At 46.4% G+C, this 13,618-nt stretch overlaps 1 protein-coding gene across 1 annotated transcript in view; it reads right to left on the reverse strand.

Moving 5' to 3' along the window:
* The window catches only part of LOC145357385 (multidrug and toxin extrusion protein 1-like), a 59,914-nt gene that overhangs the window by 24,263 nt on the left and 22,033 nt on the right, over positions 1-13,618 (reverse strand). Inside the window, exons 6-11 of the mRNA XM_080210704.1 lie at positions 12,853-12,897; positions 11,310-11,407; positions 8,052-8,149; positions 7,111-7,224; positions 2,542-2,609; positions 572-680 (exon numbers count right to left, since the gene is read on the reverse strand). Coding sequence (XP_080066830.1) covers positions 572-680; positions 2,542-2,609; positions 7,111-7,224; positions 8,052-8,149; positions 11,310-11,407; positions 12,853-12,897 — 532 coding nt within the window. The remainder of the gene's footprint in view (positions 1-571; positions 681-2,541; positions 2,610-7,110; positions 7,225-8,051; positions 8,150-11,309; positions 11,408-12,852; positions 12,898-13,618) is intronic.

The raw sequence follows: 13,618 nt of genomic DNA on the forward strand, positions 1-13,618 counted from the left end.
TTAAGATATTGAAGTAGGAATAAAAGGACTCATTGTAGTCAGCCCGGCAACACCAGTGACATAGCTGAAGCTGTGAGCTGTAAGTATAACGCGCGAGAAACAATATTTTTCACTGTCCCAATAATAAATCAAATCAAATCAAATCAAATCAAGTTACTGATGATTCAATAGGTGTAAGTTGGACTGATTGCCACATACCAGAAATTCTAAAATTCAATATAGATTCCTTACAGGATAAACAATTACAGTTGGTCCTGACACCGTTTGGAATGTGGGCTGGAAGGGAGTGAAGAGGAGAATCTGAGTTCTAACCTCCCAGTGAAAAGGCACATTGCTGAACATTGGGCCTGAACAGGAATCAGTTGAGTTCAGGTGATCTCCACAGGATATTTTGGAGCTTCTAAGCTGGCCTATAACAAAGATGCACCCCAGTATAGTTACACACAACTCAACGACATGTTCATCACTTTAGTTGGTTGTTCAAGAAATGGTTAAAATGCATTAACTCATCTGAACAGCCAATGTTTCAGTTAACAAGCTCAACACCAAATGTGGTAAATGATAAACTCACCAACGAAAGACAGGGCAACTGTCGCAGAGGTTTTAGCTTTCTCCGGATTCCTCGCACCCAGTGCGTTACCCACGCGGACACTAGCCGCCACACCACATCCCAGAGGGATCTGCAGAGTGAGGGGCAACATGACCATTCCAGTTTCTGTTCTTATCCAGATGTTGCTGCTGCCACAAATATGACTTGTGCTCACGATTGTGCCCAGCTGGGTAGAAGCTCCGATGGCGCAATGGGTCGCATCCCTGCCTCTGAGTCAGGAAGCTCTCGATTCAAGTCCACTTGGACTTGATGTCCAGGGAAGGTGGGTTTGGAATGTTAAATCTTCCCAACAGGTCCATGGCAGACATTAAATTGAGAGAGTCTCCTGGTCAACCACGTTCTGGTTCCCAGGATGTGGAGATGCCGGCGTTGGACTGGGGTAAACACAGTAAGAAGTCTCACAACACCAGGTTAAAATCCAAGAGGTTTATTTGGTAGTAAATGCCACTAGCTTTTGGAGCACTAGCTCCTTCGTCAGGTGAGTGGGGAGTTCTGATCACAAACAGGGCATATAATGGTACACACAGTTTACAGAATACTGATTAGAATGTGAGTCTTTGATGCTAATCAAGTCTTAAAGGTGCAGACAATGTGATTGGAGATAGTATTAAGCATAGGCTAAAGAGATGTGTATTGTCTCCAGAGGCCAAATGCTTGTCTTCGGGTAAACGTTCTCCAAGGCGGCCTTCACGACACACGGCAGTGCAGAGTCGCTGAGCAGAGACTGATAACCAAGTTCCACACATGAGGACGGCCTCAGCCGGGATCTTGGGTTCATGTCACACTATCTGTAACCCCCATGGCTTGCCTGAAATTGCAATATCTCTCTTACTGTCCTGTTTGGAGACAATACACATCTCTTTAACCTATGCTTAATGCTATCTCCACTCACATTGTCTGCACCTTTAAGATTGATTAGCTGCAAAGACTCATATTCTAATCAGTATTCTGTAAACTGAGTGTGTGCCTTTATATGCCCTGTTTGTGATCAGAACACCCCACTCACCTCACGAAAGAGCAGCGCTCTGAAAGCTAGTGGCTTTTACTACCAAATAAACTTATTGGACTTTAACCTGGTGTTGTGAGACTTCTTACTGGTTCCCAAGCCCAAGTATGCAGGAAAGGGTTAGCGGCAGGAAGGGCAAAAGATTGCAAAAACCATCCGCCAAACCTAAACAAGGAAAGTTGACACCAAGGTGATCCAACCAACATGGTGGCGAGCCCGTGTGAAAATGGGGAAAATCACTTTCATGACGCAGAAAGCAGTGTTCTTCTTATGCATGCACCATAACCGATTCCCAGCAAACTGACCTCAGTCAGAATTGTTGTGAAGATGCTTTGATTCGATCCACGAGGAAGGAATAAAGTTGGGCAATCAACTCAACCAAAATCCGACAGATCGGCGCCTGCGCAATGGCCCCCTCAGCACTATGCTGCCGGCCTCTCCAGCGGGAATAGGCTCCACCCCAAGATTTCAATCATCATTCACGCTAGGGCACTCTGCAGTGCTCAGAGCGTGGGAGATTCATTTTGAAAATCCTGCTGAAAAAAATCCAACGGGAGTTACTCCAGCTTTTACGCAATTTTGGCTCTTAGAGTTTTTTGGGCGAATCGTGTCCACATCTTTTAAAAAAAACCACAATCCCTTACATAGTCAGGACATCACAACTCTTAATTACCCTCTGGAATGGCCTAGCAAGCCACTCAGTTCAAGAGAAATTAGAGATGGGCAACAAACACTAGCTTCGTCAGTGATACCACATCCCATCAAAGGATAAATTCTGGACATAGACTGACACTAAATCAAGTCAAATATGATTCGGAAGTATCTTTCAATGAATTCTTTGCAAGTTGAGCACTTTAGCATTTGATTAAATAATAAGTTAATAAGCTAAGAAAAGAGACATCTATGCAAAAACTTTTAGCCTTACCATGTAAGCTGCTGTTAACACTTGATAAATAACAGACTGTGCTCCGAGTTCAACTTCACTGATTAGCCCTAGAGCAGGAAAGACTACAGTCAAACACTGCTGCAGAGATGAACTGAGCAAATAATAAACAAACAAATTTTCCTTTGATATGAGTGAGGATCATGCAAGCTATTTTTGAAATCACTTGATCACAATCTGATTGAATGTCAGACCAGGTTCCTGGGGTTCACGGTGCAGCAGGAGGCCATTTGGCCCATCAAGTCTGCACCGACCACAATCCCACCCAGGCCCTATTCCCGTAACCCCACATGTTTAACCCCCCTGACACTAAGAGGCAATTTAGCATGGCCAATCAGTCTAACCTGCACATCTTTCAGACTGTGGGAGGAAACCGGAGTACCCGGAGGAAACATGCACAGACACAGGAGAGAACGTGCAAACTCTACACAGACAGTGACTCAAGGTGAGAATCGAACCCAGGTCCCTTGCACTGTGAATCAGCTGTGTTGACCACTGTGCCACTGTGTCTGTTGGCTGCTTCCTGTTGCTTTTTATAATGTTCTTTTGAATTTCTCCACTGATGTGACTCTTGTAACCAAGAGAGGGAGCCAGCAATTTACACATAGCCTCTATTGCTTTGGAGCTCTTGCGGGGATGGTGTGTTAGCCGTTTAGCAATGGCCCTTTCTTTCAGTATCTCCTCCTAGCTTCAACAAACACACCCTGCTGTGATTATACTGCACTATTGATTTGCTTTATGTTTAAGGGGAATGTTTCAGGACTCAGTTTTTTACACCAACAGTCAGTATGTCTGGTAAGAATACAGCTCAGGTGCTGGGTGAGCAGGATTATTATTCATTTTAAACATGTATTTATTTAGGAGCGGGCTAAAGGGTTTTTGTTTATAGATTAAAAGGTCCCCTAGGGCTTTTTGATTAAAGGAATGGAAACTGGGGCTTTTGATTAGGTGTGTAGGGTCAGTTTCTGGATGGAGTCTACAAGCTGCTCTGAAAATCAAAACCTCTCTGAATACTTCAAGGCTGTTAGACCCAACAATGTGAAACGTTATTGGTGTTTCTCTTTCGCGCACCTAGTGGGGCAAGGGCAGATGTTCATCTGTTTCCATAGCGATGTATTTTTCCTGGAACAGGTCGCTAGACTGTCACCAGAGACGTCCAGCTTGAGGGGCGCCACACCTCAGAAGTACTTGAATATGAATTTGAAGTATCAGCTCTGACAGACTTGATGTGGAGATGCCGGCGTTGGACTGGGGTGGGCACAGTACGAAGTCTCACAACACCAGGTTAAAGTCTAACAGGTTTATTTGGAATCACGAGGTTTCGGAGCACTGCCCCTTCATCAGGTGAGTGGAAAGGTGGGTTGAGGCAATTTAACCTGCGATTATCCCTCTCTTCACTCGCACAGTCTGTATCTATAAAGACTTGATTACCTGTAAAGACTCACATTCCAACCATTATCTTGCAATTGTGCCTTTGTCTATATATGCCCTGTTTGTGAACCCAACTCTCCACTCCTTTGATGAAGGAGGAGCACCCCGAAAGCTCGTGATTCCAAATAAAACTATTAGACTTTAAAGTTCAGTTCATTTATTATTGCCCCAAGTAGGCTTGCATTAACACTTCAATGAAGTTACAGTGACAATCCCCTAATCGTCACACTCCGGCGCCTGTTTGGAAACACTGAGGGAGAATTTAGCATGGCCACTGTACCCTAACCAGCACATCTTTCGGACTGTGGAAGGAAACTGGAACATTTGGAGGAAACCCATGCAGACACGAGGAGAACGTGCAGGCTCTGCGCAGACAGTGACCTAAGCCAGGATTGAACCTGGGTCCCTGGCGCTGTGAGGCAGCAGTGCTAACCACTGCGCCACCATCACACAACCGGGTGTTGTGAGACTTCTTACGATTCTGACAGAGCTACAGACCAAAAACTGGGAAGTGTATTAGGCTGGATTGGCTAGCATGGACATGGTGGACTGAATGGCCTCCTTACATACTGTATATTTCTTTGATTCTATTTTGTCTCCAGGGCATGGTCAGTTGGTTAATGGACAATCTATAGGAAATCTCCTGGGAGTGGTAGAAATGTTTAGAAAAAGGTGAGGTTGAAATCACAATCAGGGAAAAGCCAGAAAGGATTGGCGATGCAGGAAGCCTTGTGTGTAACCTTGCAGTGAACTGGTGGCTGTGAAGGTGCTGTACACCAAGGGAAATCCAATTGTTCTTTGTCTATCTGTCGTTACTGGACTATTGGAAACATTAACAGCAATACAGCAGAAATAGCACAAAGTTCAAACCCTCCTCCTCACCATTCTGGCGGATAGATACAATTGAAGCAAGTTATTATCGTGTGTGTGTGTTTTAATCTCCTTTACGAGCTATCAGGGTGAATCCAGTGTTACAGCTCTTGCCATCTTAATGTTTCCAAGTGGCATCAGTAACCTTAAAGGAAAGGGCTAACTCTCAATCTTCCCTGTCTTTTTTTGCCATTGTTCCCAATCTGTTTGTCCCACTGATCCCCTTAAGATCACTCCATGGCCACACGTACATCTCATAGAGGGTGTTGTTGGGGGGGGGGGGGGGGGAGGCGTGGAGGGGTGGGGGAGAGAGTTACGGTTTCAATTCTGGAGTTGTGTGACAGTCTGTGTGGAGTTTGCATGTTCTCCCTGTGTCTACTTGGCTTTCCTGCAGGTTTCCTCCCATGTTCTAAAGATGTGGGGTTATGGGGATAGGGCGATGGGCGGAATGGCCTCCTTCTGCAACTGTAGGGATTCGATGAGAGTTGGGGGGGGTGGGGTGGGGGGTGTGGAGTGGGGTAGAATTGCGGTGGAGATGGGAGAGAGAGACCGGAAGACGTAGGAGCAGAATTAGGCCACTTGGCCCATCGAGTCTGCTCCGCCATTCGATCATGGAGGGGGTGCGGGGGGAGTTGGTGGAATGAGGGGAAACTGCGGTATGTTACTGGCAATGGAGAGGTACCCAGTTATCTAAAGCTGGAAAAGGAAACGAGGTGGATCTCATAACGACAGGGACACACAAACCATTCAAAACACAAACACAGAGAGTAAGAACTTTCATCAGTATTTTAAAGTGAGTTATTCTACATCAGCCTTCAAAATAGAGGATAGAACTAAAAACCCAGCCTTTTCCCCATAACCACTGATCCACTCATTAATTAAAAACCTATCTTCTCACTGCTCTCCAGGTCAAGGAGTTCCCTCCGAATTCCTTATTGGATTTAGTGGTGACTACCTTAGATTTGCATTGTCTAGTTTTCGATTTCCTTGAATCTTGCCCAACCGCATTTATCAAGAACTCTTAACATAAGAACATAAGAAATAGGAGTAGGCCATCTAGCTCTTCAAGCCTGCCCCGCCATTCAATAAGATCATGGCTGATCCGAAGTGGATCAGTTCCACTTCCCGCTTTCTCCCCATAACCCTTAATTCCCCTGTCTATCAGAGACCTATCTACCCGTGACTTAAATATATTCAGCGAGGTAGCCTCCACCACTTCAACGGGCAGAGAATTCCAGAGACTCACCACCCTTTGAGTGAAGAAGTTCCTCCTCAACTCCGATCTAAACTGCTCCCCCCTTACCTTGAGGCTGTGCCCTCTAGTTCTGCTATCCTTTCTAAGCGGGAAGAATCTCTCTACCTCTACCCTATCCATCCCCTTCATTATCTTATACATCCCTATAAGATCCCCCCTCATCCTTCTAAACTCTAACGAGTACAGACCCAGTCTATTCAATCTCTCCTCATAGTCCAACCCCCTCATCTCTGGTATCAGCCTAGTGAACCTTCTTTGCACTCCCTCCAAGGCCAATATAGCCTTCTGCAAGTGCAGTGACCAAAACTGCACACAGTACTCCAGCTGCGGCCTCACCAGTGCCCTGTACAGTTGCAGCAAGACCTCCCTGCTTTTATATTCTATCCCCCTCGCTATAAAGGCCAACATTCCATTTGCCTTCTTGATCACCTGCTGCACCTGCAGATGGGGTTTTTGCGATTCATGCACAAGGACCCCCAGGTCCCTCTGCACCGTAGCATGCTGCAGCTTTTCGCCTTTTAAATAATAATCCCTCCTACTATTATTTCTACCAAAGTGGATAACTTCACATTTGCTAACATTGTATTCCATCTGCCAGGTCCTGGCCCACTCGCTTAGCCTATCCAGATCCCTCTGCAGACTTTCCACACCCTCCATGCAATTTGCTTTGTGTAGCAATAGGGATAATGGAATAATGGCCTCAGCAATGGGACATGGGGTAGTCTCTGATGGGTGGTTCTCTCACCTGTTGGTCTGATATTTGGGGACGGATATTAGATAAGGTTATTCGCCAGATGGATTGGGAATGGGCCCCGTGCAGGTAACCCATCCCACTAATAAGGGGCCTCCAAATATGCATCGGATTCTGCTGACCAAAGAACTTGCATTGCTGGACGAACTTGCAACTTGAAGGCATCTTTCGTGACCTGGGAGAGAGGCGCGTGTGCTGCAAAGCATGGAATCGGGAGACATCGATGGAGGGCCGTTGGTTTTACCTGCTAGGAATGTTCCAATCTCGTAGGTCCACCATTCGATACATAGCATCAGCATGCTCGGAATTGCCAGCCGTACAAAGTTGCCCCATTCTTGTAGGCAGTCAGTGGACCATCCTAGATTAAAAAGAAGAGAGTTGGCGGTGTGATACAGCGTTGGCTGCTGCTTCAGATCAGAATACAGTCAAATTTCAAGTCTACTTGTCGAGTAAAAGTTTATTTATTAGCCAGAAGTAAGGCTTACATTAACACTGCAATGAAGTTACTGTGAAATTCCCCCATTCGCCACACTCCGGCATCTCTTCAGGTTAATTTGAGTTCTCTGGCACGTCACATTTGTTCCCACCTATCCTCCCTCTAGCCATTGGTTGGCTGGTAGACTTGTCCCTGGGGTCAGTAAGACTCCGACCCTGTCCAAATTGTACTTCAACAGCAAGCAGGCATGGGGGGGTGGGGTAGGGTGTTGAGGAGAAATGGGGGGGGTTGGTGCTAGCTGGGTGAGGTGAGGTGAGTGGGAAGACAAGGGGAGTACACAGGCTGGAACCCGGAATCGAACTTGTCTCCGGCCTCGTGCCTTTTCCTGATGTCCGTCTCAGTTATTTCAGTATTGGTGAACCAGGAGTTGGGGGGGGTGGAAGGGGAAGTGGGTGGGGGAAGAGGGGAAAGCTCATGTGATGGAATATTCAGGAATACACCCAAACAGAGATGGCAATTCCAGGTGCGTGTGTGTGTGTGTGGCTATCCGGTGAGGATTATCATTGAGCTGAGTTGGCAGGGTAACAATTTTCACATTAGAAACACGGTGACGTGTGCAAAATAGAAACCCAACGGGAAAGAGTGGCTTTAGGAGAGGAGGAAATGAAAGGAAAAGACAAAGGGGGAGGAAATAAACTAGAAAGTCTTTAACCGAAAGCAGCATTGCCTACAAATCGACCGCAAGTTACCTGTCCAGGTTCCAAAATGCAGCTTTTTCCATCGGATGTATCCAAACAGGAGGATAACCTGACAGTACTGAGAGACAACATTGGCAGCAGCCGAACCCCTGGGAAACAGTAAGGTTCATGTGTTAAAGGCAACCTGGAAAGGGTCACAACTCAGTGAAAGTTTAACATATCAGAACTGGGCTTTAAATAGCCTCGTGCAACCCAGGAAACGTCACACCTCGCCTGCAGCTCTGCCAGGCTGCACATGTAATCCTCTCTCCCTGTCACTGCCCTTTGCAAGGTCTAAGGGGAAACATTTACAAAGCAGGACTTTCCCACCGTCCTATTCCCTTCCTCATTTGCATTACGAATGCTGGGAAAGTCTTGTAGAGGATCTGTAACTTAGTGCGATTTGACATGATTTTAATTCATCCTTTTTCCTGTACGTCTCCATGTGGCAATGCCCAGGGTGAATTCCTCAACTAGACTGTTCTAGGAGTGACCTTACACAACGACACTTCTGCTCCAAGTTAAAGTAATCGGTAAAAGAAGCAACAGCGATGTGGGAAAAACCTTTTTCACGCAGTGAGTGGTTCTGGTTGGAAAGCTCTGCTTGGGGAGACACAGCGATTAGCACTGCTAAGCACAGCGCCAGGGACCTGGGTTCGACTCCCGGCTTGGGTGACTATTTGTGTGGAGTTTGCGCCTTCTCCCCGTGTCTGTGTGGGTTTCCTTCAGGTGCTCTGGTTTCCTTCCCACACTCCAAAGATGTGTGAGTTAGGTGGATTGGCCATGCTAAATTGACCCTTAGTGTCAGGGGGATTAGCAGGGTAAATGGGTGGGGTTACAGGGATAGGGTCAGTGCAGACTCGATGGGTTGAATGGCCTCCTTCTGCACTGTAGGGATTCTCTGATTCTAGGCACCAGTGACACAAGTAGAAATAGGTTCTGCATCGAGAATATGAAGAGTTAGGCACTTATGCCACCATCCCTAATCACCCTTGAACTGAGTGGCTCGCTAGGCCCCATTCTGGGTGGCACTGTGGCACAGTGGTTAGCACTGCTGCCTCACAGTGCCAGGGACCCGGGTTCAATTCCCGGCCTTGGGTCACTATCTGTGCGGAGCTTGTACGTCCTCCTTGTGTCTTCGTGGGTTTCCTCCGGGTGCTCCGGTTTCCTCTCACAGTCCAAAGATCGGCAGGTTGAATGGCTAGGGTAAAATGCCCCAGGGGGAATAAAAGGATAAAAACGTGGGGTTAAGGGGATTGTGATTGGTGCAGACTTGATGGGCTGAATGGTCTCTTTCTACACTGTAGGCATTCAATGAATCTTTGATCTGAGGAGTGTGGTGGAAGGAGGTTGAATTGAGACACTCAAGCGCGAATTAAACGATTACTTGAAAACAAACAATGTGCAGGGTTACCGGGGAGAAGGCAGTGGGATGATAGTAATCAGGATGCTCATTCAGAGAGCCAGGGTGGACAGGGTGGGCCAAATTCTGCATTGTAACAATTCTGTGTAATCATCTGATTAGAACCAAAGTCCATTCTGCTACAATTGAAATGAATATCAAAGGGTGAGTTAGCCTGCATCGCTGCTGCAGAACCCCCGGCTATCCTTTACAGAACAGGTCGGCCAAAGGGACAGACGCGCCTCTTTATCTGTGCGGAAGGAATTCTTGTGAGACAAAGCTAGAGGAAGAGGGAGCAAAACTAAAAGCGAGAGGGGATAGAAATTTTTCTGAAAGTTGTACTGCGGAATCCTGGAAGGTGGATTTCCTCCGGGTGCTCCGGCTTCCTCCCACAATCCAAAGATGTACAGGTTAGGTGGATACTAAATTGCCCCTTAGTGTCCCAAGATATTCAAGGTTAGGTGGATTGGCCAAGATATATTGCCCCTTAGTGTCCGGAGACGTGCGGATTAGGTGGATTGGCCATGGTAAATGCACGGGGTTATGGGGGTAGGGTGGAGGGTAAGGCCTGAGTAAGAGCCGCTTTTGAATATGTGGCCTTGACAGGCTGGATGGCCTCCTTCTGCACCGAAGTGATTTTATGGTGCTATGGATTCTATGAAGGAGAATCAAACAGCACAGGAGGACCTATCGTACCTGTGGCAGCTCTTTGAAAGGGACATCCCTCAACTGTGTAAATTCTCCATTTCTCTACCTATTTCCCAATTGAAAGAATTCACCACCCTTTCAGGCAATGCATCGCAACAATGTGCGATCGTGACAACGTGCCATCGTGACAACGTGCATCTGAACAATTTGGCGTGAACGTTTTCCTTTGAATTGTTTGACCAAATGTGTTAAATATGCACCTTCAGATACCCCACTGCACGATCAAGTTCATTGAGTGGAATGGCCTTGAGGGGGCTGACTGGCACCCTCCTGTTCTTACACAGGTAAGTCTGCACTTCATTTGCTCGCTCACTTTAGGGGAGGCGGTTTCATGGTGGCATTGTGACTGGACTATTCATCCACGGACCCCGGGCAAGGTCTGGGGACCCCGGTTTGAATCCCACCACGGCAAATGGTGAAATGTAGATTCCACAAAATTGTGGAACTAAAAGTCTACGAATGACCATGAAACCATTGTTATAAAAATCCATCTGGTTCACTGATGCCCTTCCGGGATAGAAATCTGCCATCCTTACCTGGTCTGGCCGAAATAGAATCAGAGAACCCAGACAGTGCAGAAGGAGGCCATTTGGCCCATTGAGTCTGCACTGACAACAATCCCACCCAGGCCCTTTTCCTGTAACCCCCAAGCATCTATCCTAGCTAGTCCCACTGACACTAAAGGATAATTTATTTACCTTGGCCAATCCATCTAACCTGCACGTCTTTGGAGTGTGGGAGGAAACTGGAGCAGCCTGATGAAACCCATGCAGACATGGGGAGAATGTACAGACTCCACCCAGACAGTGACCCCGAGGCCAGAATTAAACCCAGGCCCTTGGCGCTGTGAGGCAGCAGTGCTAACCCACTGCACCACCGTGTTACCATGCTACCCGCATGTGATTGCACAGATCCACAGCAATGTGGTTGTCTCTCAAATGCCTCTCTGAAATGGAGGGTAGTTAGGGACAGGCAATAAATACTGGCCCAGCCTGCAACACTCTTGCCCCATAAATGAATTTAAAATTAAACTTCCTGCAGAGTGATGGGGTGGGGGGAGAGAAAGAAAGATTTCAAGACTCCCCCGGAGAGAAGAAAAATCACAAAGCAGTTCAGTTTTGACACATTTATATATTTGAATGGAAGAGTGTGGTACTTACGGCACTCCCAGTGTTAACACATAGAGCAAGAGATAGTTCACTACAGCATTGAAGATGTTAGCTATCAGACCAGTGAAAATCTGCGGCAGAGTAATTCCCTGGAGTGGGAACAAAAACAAAGTCAGTTCTTCTCCACGCTACCCTTCAACCTCTTAAGTAGACCAGAAACTGGACGTGACGTGCTATTGAAAGTCCTGTTACGAAGGGAAGGCTCATCTCCTCTCTGAGAACTAACACTCAACCACTCAGAGAGGAGTACCTCCCTTCATAATCTGTTAAAGTGAGTGTGAGGGGGGTAATATCTGAGCTTCAGCAACTTCTCGTGGTTAAATCAAAATAACTACCTGAGACTCCGTCTGTAAAAAGCAGCAAGTAACGTTTTATTTATCTAACTAACAGTGAACAGGTTAACTAAACTATTAACAAACCAAGTAACACACTATTCTAATGGAATGCTGTTTCGGTAAATACAATTCCCATTTGTTAACAAAATTTTAACCACATTTGTCATTTTCTGGCATCTTCTGTCTTCTTTATTGATTTTTTATGTTTTCACTATCTTTTGTTGGTACCTTTGCAATTGAGATGAAGCTTTCTTTTAAGACATAAAAGCAGCTCTGAGAGATTCAGCAAGTCTCTCTCTCTGACAGCTGAACTAAGCTATTACTCAGCAGGTGGCAAGTGTTTTTCTACCATTTTTGCCCCTGTTCCCAGCTTTTACACCCCTAATAACATACCCAAAATCATCACAATAATATTGGTTTCCAGGTTATCAAAACATCAAATTCTAATCTGATAGGCTCTGATGCCTATTTCAAATTGATTGGTCAAAGTTTGAAGTTAATTAAAGAGTTTGGGCAATAAAGGTAAAGAAAGAACTTGCATTTATATAGCACCTTTCATGACCTCAGGATGTCTCAAAGCATTTTACAGCCAATGAGATGCTTTTAAATGTTGAGGGTGACTTATACTGAATCAGTTGCTGTTATATATTGCTCATTTACTTTCAAACCAGGAGTGATGTATAACAGTAGCTGTTTCACTATAAATAACCACCAACAATAAAGTTTATTTATTTATTAAGTTTTATTTATTAGTCATAAGTAGGCTGACATTAACACCACAATGAAGCTACTGTGAAATTCCCCTAGTCGCCATACTCTGGTGCCTGTTCGGGTACACTGGGGGAGAACTTAGCATGGCCAATGCCCCCAAACCAGCACGTCTATCAGACTGTGGGAGGAATCCAGAGCATCCAGAGGAAACCGTCCCTCTGTGTAAAGAGACACGTTGCCTCCGCTTGCTGCCTCCCTACAGGGGTATCACTGAGATGAGGAACTTGCCACGCAGGGAACCGCAAGGGTAAAACCACTGCATTACTGTGGGATAACTTCCATTTCCAATATCCACCCGCTACGTAACGCCAAGAATTTTTTAACGCAGCTGAACTGTAAGGGAAACGAGACTGAAGGATTTTATATAAAGGGTTCACAGCAGCAATTAATAAATTAACATTTGCAACTGCAGAGGAGAGCGATTGTACCTGATTCTGAAGGTATCGGATCTCTAGCTGATAAAGAAAAGTTGCCTAGAAAGAGAGAAGGGAAGACATTAGGACGACAGATTTTGTAGTGGTCAATATCTAGATGGAAATAATGGGCGGAAGTTTCCACTCTGGGCAGGTGTCTCACTGGCTGCCAGATCAAATGGAAAGGCCCCCATGCTAAACACTGAGACCTTGCTGTATCTTCTGCCAATCAGGCAGTTCAGTGGACAGCAGTGGGCCTTCCTCCAGACGGAGGACCCTGGAAGACAACACCCCACCCTCCAAGAGCTGCTGGCCAATCAGAAGCCGTCACCTCTTGGAGGGCGGGGATTTGTGAATGGGTTAGGTTGATTGGCCATGCTAAATTGGCCTGAGTGTCAGGGGGAGCGGCAGGGTAAATATTTGGGGTTATGCCAAGAATGTTGTGAACAGAGTGTTTTAGTTCTAGACTATTGCCAGTGAGATGGATCACAGAATCCCTACAGTGCAAAAGGAGGCCATTTGGCCCATCGAGTCTATAATGACCACAATCCCACCCGGGCCCTATTCCCGTAACCCCACATATTTACCCTGCTAATCCCCCGACACTAGGGAGAATTTAGCATGGCCAATGCCCCTAAACCAGCCGGTCTTTCAGACTGTGGGGGGAAACTGGAGCATCCGGAGGAAACCCACGCAGACACTGGGGAGAACGTGCAGACTCTGCACAGACAGTGACCCGAGGCCGGAATCGAACCCAGGTCCCTGGCGCTGTGAGGCAGTA

Source organism: Carcharhinus amblyrhynchos, chromosome 23, assembly GCF_965287045.1.
Source record: "Carcharhinus amblyrhynchos chromosome 23, sCarAmb.v2.hapA, whole genome shotgun sequence".
NCBI classification, from domain to species: Eukaryota; Metazoa; Chordata; class Chondrichthyes; order Carcharhiniformes; family Carcharhinidae; genus Carcharhinus; species Carcharhinus amblyrhynchos.